The sequence below is a fragment of the Morus notabilis genome, unplaced genomic scaffold, assembly GCF_000414095.1.
Source record: "Morus notabilis unplaced genomic scaffold, ASM41409v2 Scaffold127, whole genome shotgun sequence".
NCBI lineage: Eukaryota > Viridiplantae > Streptophyta > Magnoliopsida > Rosales > Moraceae > Morus > Morus notabilis.
In genome coordinates this window covers 223,169-231,865 of record NW_010366377.1, presented here as the reverse complement: position 1 = coordinate 231,865, position 8,697 = coordinate 223,169, and the positions used below count along the sequence as shown (strand labels likewise).

At 34.0% G+C, this 8,697-nt stretch overlaps 2 protein-coding genes across 3 annotated transcripts in view; one reads left to right on the top strand and one right to left on the bottom strand.

Annotated features, from left to right (window-relative positions):
- The first annotated feature begins 4,057 nt into the window (after window positions 1-4,057).
- Window positions 4,058-6,891, top strand: LOC21397273. Its single transcript, XM_010110150.2, has 3 exons — window positions 4,058-4,291; window positions 5,040-5,385; window positions 6,538-6,891. The coding sequence occupies exons 1-3, from the start codon at window positions 4,122-4,124 to the stop codon at window positions 6,601-6,603; spliced, it is 582 nt and encodes a 193-aa protein (XP_010108452.1). The 5' UTR covers window positions 4,058-4,121; the 3' UTR covers window positions 6,604-6,891.
- Window positions 6,892-7,108: 217 nt separating this feature from the next.
- LOC21397272 (Golgi to ER traffic protein 4 homolog) overlaps window positions 7,109-8,697 on the bottom strand; it is a 6,192-nt gene continuing 4,603 nt past the window's right edge. For both annotated transcript variants that reach the window (XM_024173529.1, XM_024173528.1), the window contains exons 10-12: window positions 8,249-8,333; window positions 7,981-8,061; window positions 7,109-7,335 (exon numbers count right to left, since the gene is read on the bottom strand). In XM_024173529.1, coding sequence (XP_024029297.1) covers window positions 7,318-7,335; window positions 7,981-8,061; window positions 8,249-8,333 — 184 coding nt within the window. In that variant the 3' untranslated portion in view covers window positions 7,109-7,317. The remainder of the gene's footprint in view (window positions 7,336-7,980; window positions 8,062-8,248; window positions 8,334-8,697) is intronic.

The window sequence follows — 8,697 nt, the reverse complement described above, 5'->3', positions numbered from 1 at the left end:
GTCCTTGCAGAAGTTTAATCCTGGCGGTGGGGGGCTTCCTTTGTCAGGGGCGGTGTCGTCTCCAAAGGTTGGCAGCAGTGGCGAAGGTGAATCATTCGTTGTCGGTTGGTGGTCTCTTTTCGGCAGCTTTACCGCTTGGCTCTTGAAACCTTCTTCCTTCTCTTGTGGTCGTCTCGCCAGATGCGTCGTCTTCAGATGCTTGCACCAGTGATGCTTTGGGGTTTCTTTTTACTTTGCTTTGTGTTAGATTGTAATAAAGGTGTGGCGATGTAGTTCTTGCCACTTTTTATTTGTTGTTTTGTAACAACGGATGTGGTTTCCCCACTGTCCATTATTGGTTATGTCTCCCACTTAGTTGAGTTGTTCATCAACGGTGTAGATTGTTTGGTCAAGTTAGAATCGTATCTATGAAGTGATGTTGATATCCCTTCTAAGTGGGGTTTGGTGTTTTATTCCTTCAGCGCTCATAAGCTTATTTTAATGGGAGGAGTTTTTTCAAATAGAGTCTTAGGTGTGCTCGATTTTAATATGCAAATGTTATCTCTCGTTCTCAGACCTCAAGTATACGTCTGTCACTTTATTGGGTCATTAATCTTATATTGTGTTATTTGTTTATTTATTTTTATTTAAATACAAATTTCCTTTAAAAAATAGTTACATTCTTATTGATTTCACACTCAATTTTAAGGGTTAATTTTTAAAAAATCTCTGTTTTTGGTTATTTGATTAAATTTTTAAACGCTTCATTTATGAGTGGGAGTGCACTATTTTTAACACGAACCCTCATAAATCGGTCTTTAAAATTTAAGCGAATGGCCAAAAACATTTACCTTACAGATTGGGCAAAAAGAATTACGTGTGCTATCGTAAAAAGCTCATTAGATATTGTGTTAAGAAACAGAAACCCACATATGACGAAATAATACAAAAATCTAATGATTCAGAGATGATCACTATAAAAGGGTTGTAATCGACACAGCAGATCGAAAAACACTCATTGATAGTGCTTGTACCACATTATTAGAACCAATGTTGCTCGGTTTGCGAACTGAACGGCCCAAGCATTGGGCGGCTTAGTGCTTGGTGAAAAGTTTCGCTCTCGGTGGAACCAAAACCTATCAACTATTTATTTATTCATTTTTACTTCATATAACACATATAAGTTAAATAATGAAATGGAATGATAAGGATAATTGTTTTATTTGAATTTAAATTAGTTTGCATTTAGTTTATTTTTAGTATTTAGATATTAGATTAGTTAGTATCTTTTATTTTAAAAGTTTGAATTATTATTTATTGGGAGATAAATTCTTAGTTTAAATTATTTAAATTAGATTTTGAATTAGATTATGATTATTGCATTCTCAAAAAGTTGTACCATTGTTCTTCAAAGCATAAATCTATTATGAAATGTTCTGCTGTTTAATAACGGAAAAAAAAAAAGAGGACTTCTTCTACTTGGACACCAACAGGAGCATCAAAGAACCACATGAAACCTTGGCCAAAAACCGTTGGAAATCGATGTTATAAACCGTTTCCATTAGTCAGTGAACTGCCTGCTTTCCTCAACAGGAGCACCAAAGAACCACATCCTTTTTTTTTTTTTTTTTTTCCCTTTCCATCTTCGATTCTTAATTTATTGTCTTCTTTTCTCTTCTAAATCTAAAATGAACTGCCTATCAGTTCTAAATTAATGATAAACTAAATATCAGTGTATCCTAATTATATGAACCCTTTTTTTCCATTAAACATTTTTGGGTTTCCTATATTATATGTGCATTTGGTAGCAAATCAAAATCCATCCTGATTTTTAAAAAAAAAAAAAAAAAAAAAAAAAAGGAACACAAATAAAGAGAGAGATTAGCTAAAGTAAGCTTATAATAAGTAATGAATCTGAATAAACCACGATTAGTGATCCACAATGATTAACCTTTTAACTTTTCCAAAAGCAACCAAACCCCATACTTTTAAACCACTTGAAATGACACAACTTTTATGTCAAAGCCGAAATTTTCTAACGGAAAAAAGCCATATACTTCCTTTACATGCCATATCAAGTAACTTTAAATTCATACCCAGTTGATATTTTTTGGCTTAAGATTTACGTTAAGTTTTCAACTTACAAGAACCAATTAAACCAAAAGGCACCATATGAGAATCTGACAATAGTGACTTGAGTGTACTTGTTACCCATATAAAACTCTACCCCATTTCTCTCCTTTATTTTGACAATGATATATGTGGGATTATATATATATATATATATATGTGTGTGTGTGTGTGTGTCTATATATATATATATATATATATTGGATTATCAATTATCATATCCCACATAATCAGATTGCCCTGGCCTTTTCTGGAGAAAAAGCTGGTGATGGTGGCCGAGCCGAAGGCAACATGTCCTTAATAAGGAACATGACATGTCCTATATTATCCAATTAGACAAGAGAAGAATATCTTTCCGCAAGTGTGAAACATGACAAGGTACTAACTAGATAAACATGAAAACGATGTATGTAGCTTATAATTAATTAGCACATTTTGAGACATAGGAGAAAGCCTATAATAAGCTTTTACAATGACAATTATGTGAGACTTGTCTGGTCCCATTAGAAATGGAACTTTTTTTTTTTTTTTTTTTTTTTTCCTCTCACTCTCTTTTGTTGGAAAACATACAATCATTTTCAGTCTGCAACAATATTTTATCTTGTAGTTTTTCCCTTTTTAACATGTGTATGCACAACCAACGACTAGTGATGTTAAAGAAATAGATTTATTTGGAGTCAACATACGCTATATTCGATATTTTTCCTTTTTAATATAACAAGTGTATGCGCAACAAATGACTAAAAATATTAAAAGCATACTTTGATTTGGGATCAACATGCGTTACACTCTAATGGGATTGACTAGAAATAGTTAAGAACTTCATTCCCGAATCAATAACGGGTAAGGAGTGGACGATGATCCTAACCCTAATTAAAATCATTATTGCATTCTAACCCAAAAAAAAAAAACCAAATTATAAGTTCACAATTGTTTAGTATTTGGATGTCAATGTTGTACTATTCGTCATTGTGAGATCTCTTCTACTAGATGCTCAGATTTTTTGTTTTTTTTTTACGTTATAAATGTTTTTTTTTTCTTTTTTTTTCTTTTTATTTATTTATTTATTTTTTTTTGTAGGGAAGATATTCCCCATGCCCCAACACTGCGGCGATGAGTCTCCGTCCCTGCCCCGCCTGTGAGGTATAGGTGAGGGGGAGAAAGGGAACACGGAGGTCAGATGTGGGGATAGGATCTAGAAGGCTGCCCTACTCGGCAAGTTTACAACTTTACAAATTACAATTATGTTATGATAGTCTAAACTTCACTTGGTCCCATTGTAGTTAGTTCCCAAACTATTACTATTGTAACAATTTGATCCTTACTTTTTTTTTTGTTGGTAAATTTGTCTTAAATTAAATTTTGGAGAAAGTTATAGTCCTAGGAATAAATTTGACAATAAATTTTAAAATTTAGAAAAGGTAATTATGTGAATTTTGATAACTACATAAGGCACAAGACGTTCTTCTTTTTTTTTTTTTTTTTTTTTTTTTTTTTTTTTTTTTTTTTTGAGGAAACAAGACGTTCTTTTCATTACCCTTAAAACTCTATTAAAAATATTTTGCACTTTTAAAAGGATTGTTAAAATCTCAAAGTATCATGCGATAAGAAAGTGACTACCTCCATTAAATTTTAAAACTTTAGTCATAAATTTCAAAATTTTAGCTAATACTAAATTTAAAAATTTTAAAAGTCTATTTCTCAAAAATTGAATTTATAAAATAAACAATCTATAAAAAAATATATAAAAACACTATCACATTCCTAAAAAAATTATATATTTCCATATAACGAAAAAAAATCTTTTTAATTGGAGATATTTATTTATTTATTTATTCTTGGGAATCTTTTGTTGGAAAATAGGCGGTCCTTATTTAAAAAAAAAAAAAAAAGATGTCAGTTTAAGCATGTGAAAGAAACGACGACGTTGCAAACGCACTAACGAAGTACTGTTGCTTAACCGCTATGTCCATATTATCCCTCTGATTTCTGTGGCTGTCGGAGGGGTAGAAATGGAAAATTCTCATGAGAAGAAGAAGGCGCCGGCGCCGGTGAAGCTGAAGCCGATCGAAGCAACTCCGGAGAACTTCGCAGAGTTCGGTCAGGTCATCGAGGCCTCACCGGACGGCGAAGAATTCGGTCCTCAAGACGCTCAGCTCGACCTTAGCCGTGGAATTCCCAGGTTTAAATTTAGAACCTGATTTTCTCTCTCTTAGGGTTTTGTTTCGGACTTAATCCTGATTTTTCGCGTTTCGAGTTATGGATAATCGTGATAATCTCCTGATAGCTAGTAATTTAACTTCGTCGGATGCCAAATTAAACCGCTTATTGGCAGAATTTGATTTTGAAGAATATGAAATTAAAGCTATTTGCTTGATGTTGGATTTAGTAGAAAATCATAATCAATTTTATGGACTTCCTATCTGCTTGAGCTCTTGAATGATTCCAAGTTTAGAAATATGAAAATCATAATTTTAGACCTTGCATTGAATATTCTCAAAATTGTACCTTCTCTCGGGTCAGATGCTAAATTGTGAGGTGCAGAGTGAAGGATTTAGTGAATTAGATAAAGATAATTTAAAGAGAAATTTGTTATTTAAGTGGACTAAAGTTAGTATTTTGACTAAGCGAATGTATAATTTTTGTATCAAATTTAAATTCAAAGATAAAATAGCAAATAACCCAAAAAGAATTAGGAGAACTGGTAAACTAGTATAGTATCAAGAATAATTGACAGTGATGATTAAAGAGTGGAATTATTGAGATTAAAACTAATATATATAGCACTTGTTCTTTCTATGTGGTTAAGTTTTTTGAAAGAATTGGTCAACCAACATGGTGAATACAAGTCAGGTGTTTTCAACTTAAATACAAATTCTGCTTGGCTTTATGAAAGATCATGTGGTTGCTTATTCATTCATATCAAACAGGCTCTATATTATGCGCATTGAGAATCGGCCTTTCAAGTTCAAGACGATCACGCACCACGCAAGTGTGACCCAGTGCTTGGGCTCGATTGGTGGAGGTGTTTGGTACCTTGGAGTGGCTAAGCCATCAATCTTGGACGCAACTGATCAAACTGAGGGTGATCCATGCCAAGGCATTTTAAAGTCAACCTGTGGACACTTCTACATGCCGCCCCGCGTTGAGGATTTCCGCGTTTTTAAAGTTACAGGTTCCAAGTTTCTTAAGCTTAATCGCGGGACCTGGCATGCGGGGCCTATATTCAAGGGAAATGCAATGGATTTCTATAATCTTGAGCTCAGCAACACCAATGTAAGAGCTTTTTCATATGCCATTTTTGCCTGGGTGTTTTCTAAATCCTATAGCTGGGTAGAATTTTGTTTTTCCTTTGCTCATCGTTGTTTTCCAGAATAATTTCTCAAATTGCTTTATTTATTAGATATTTCTTATTTGTATAGCAGCAAGAAATAGCAGCATTAGATTGCATGGCTGGAATGAGATTGAAATCAATATTTGCAGCTTTTTTACCAGAGAGATAAATCTAATACTTAGAAATTCTATGGTGGGGCATTAAATAAAACCTTCTTAGGAACTAGCTAAGTCTCACCATTTTCAGCAAAATTTCCATACTGTTTTGTTTTATTCTATGTGATTCTAATGTGAGTTGACTTGAGAAACGCGCATTATCAGTAAGTACATCCTACCATAGAAAGTACTTGCGTACTAAAAACCATTTACTTTACATTATTTTGCATTGTCAACGCATTATTGATTCCTTTTGGACATGCAAGTTGATAAAATTGATTCTGAACTCAGTGTCCGTATCATTCAAAACTTCATATGTCATCTTCCAGTTTCCCTTTTTTTTTTTTTTCTCTCCTGGCTGAAAGAAATGATGTTCATCCCTCTCCTTTGCTTTCGACAGAGTTAGAATGCTTTTTTATGCGTACGATATTATTAGTGCTTTTTTTTTTATGTGTACGATACAATTTAGTTCTGTCATTGAGCAACCGTTGGGTGCTAAAAACCTCACCCCTACGCTGCTGAATTATCAGCAAGTTGTCAGGCCACTTCAGAAGTAGTTATATCGAGGATTTTGGTCGTTTATTATTGGAGTAAACAAAAGTAGAAATCATTATTTCCCTCTAGATTATGCTTATCCTGACATATGGGGTCGTTTGACTTTGTTTACCTCACACCCCTTTTTCTCTTCCCTTCTCTCTCCATCACATCATCATATTGATGGTCAAAGTGGGGTGGGCTCCTTTGTGTTACTCCTTGTAGTAAAGTTTCTGGTGGATTAACTTGAGTCACATGTTACAATATTTTTTTTCCTCTCTTTTTACCTTGGTCATTTAATTATAGTTTCAGTTGAATTAAAAGTATTCTAAAAACCTCATGATGCCACAGGCTAATATTGTAAACTGATGTATTTTCGCTTCTTTTTTCTTCATCCCTTTGTAGGTGGTTGATCACACAACGCATAGTTTTGCCGAGGAGAATGGAGTCTTTTTCGAGGTTGACGACTAGCTCGTAACATCCTATGCCTCTGTTTCAACCTGTCTAGGTTGTACATTGTTACTCTTCACTTTCTCTGCTAGAGCTGGTTGTGTTACTCCTTAAGATACAGAGGGACATGGTCTATTTTAAGTTGGGAAAATTTGGTATGTATTAATGTATGTTAAATTTGCTATGTCCAGTCCATAAGAGTTGTGTACATTTCAAACACTGAAAATCTGCTGTTGGGTTGCTGAGAAAGATGAGGGAAACCTTTTTCCTTTTCATCTTTGTTTATTAATCTTTAAAAAAAAAAAAAAATTAATTCATCTTCTGACCGTTGAGGAAATTGAAGAGAGAGAGAGAGAGTTAGAGAGATTATGTTTGATACTTCTGGTGAAAAATCTTGCTTTTAAGATTTCCTGCCTTTGAAGGCAAATGATGAAGAACCACCCCACAAGTTATTTTAGTTGTACAATTGTCCCCCGCTCTCCAAACAATATAGAGCAGCAAATTCGAGTTAAAACATTCATAAATATGAACCCAAGAAAGCTAAGTAGTGTTTTATTTTTTTTGCCAGGTACTGAAAAAACATTGCAACTGTCACAAACACTTTATTAAAAAAAAAATGCTATTAAATAAAGTCTCAGACACATCAATCATCAATCATCCTTTCCAAAGGCAGAATATAAAGTAGAATTGCCGGATCTATCAGGATAGGAAGAGATCAAAATTGGTATTAAATCGCTATTCAGCCCCCATCATCTGCACAATTAAGAATCCATAAGCCAAGTAAGAATCCCTTTTCAACTCTAAACAAAACAAACATAAACAAAAGGAGATATTACAATACGCCCAAAACCTAACTAATGAGCCTGACTGGTGACTATTGCGTATGGATCGGATCCGATCGTGTAAATTAGACTGGGTACCAACTTCAAGTCTAGTTATTCACTCATACACTATGCCACCTTTCTGTGTAAATTACGTGGCTTGTATTTTTTTACGGAAGTGATATATTTGAAAACCAATTCTCCAAAAGTGATATTTCCTCTACTTCACGGTGAGTCATAGCATTAGTCTAATCATGTTATACACCCACCTAGTGGGCTTTACCGACTATATTGCATACAATGAATGATAGCCCTTCTCCAATCATGCATATGATAGCGAATGATTAGACCAAAAACCATCAATGATGTGCATAAAATTGCTTAAATAAAACACCAATTCCAGATTAAATTCGAAATAGTATGAAAGAATGAATGAATGACGTGAGAAAGAACAATTGATGTAAGGTTCCAAGACTTTTCATTGATCTCTCTTTTTCTTTCCTTCATAAGACTTTCAATACCCAGATCTTATTTATTATCTACAATTTCCCAAGCTTATCCTAGAGGACATACTCACCTTAAAGATTTCCCCGAACATCCCTTGCAACGGATTTCTACGTCGTACTCCATAGAACTTCTCTGCAATTTCATCTAGCAACTAAAAACATGATCCTACAATTAGAATCTTACATACACAAGGCTAAAAACAAAATCATACTGATAATAGAGCTTAAAGCCGGTCGAACAAAGAAAAAGACGAGGCTAACATAGAGGGGTACTAGAAAAAGCAAATAAGAAAAGTGAAAAGGACTGTCAAATATCGAACAAAGGGAAAAATCACATACCTCTTTGAACGATGGTTCTCTGTCTAAACTTGATTTGTATTTCACTTTTAACATATTAAAAAGGGGCAATGCATCTCTCTGCAACCTGTGTTAAGAAAGATATTAGAAATAAAGTTTAATGGTGTGTTGCATATCTCAAGCACAACACAGATTACACACGCATCGGATAACGAAGAAATGAGAGGTTCTATCTACCGAGTAACACGAAATGAGAGGTTCTATCTACCGAGTAACAAATCTTCTACGTAACATCAAATGGGGAAAGATGGTTGCAAACTTTAGAAAAGAAAGGAATTGAAAATGAATTAGATGTTGCACTATTCATCAGAAGAAAGGGAAAAACAGGGAGCTCCCAAATCTATCTTTCGATCCTCATCACCACAATGAAATTAGAGACAACTTTCCTCACACATAACATAATTGACTTGCGTTCTCAAAAGAGGGACCGG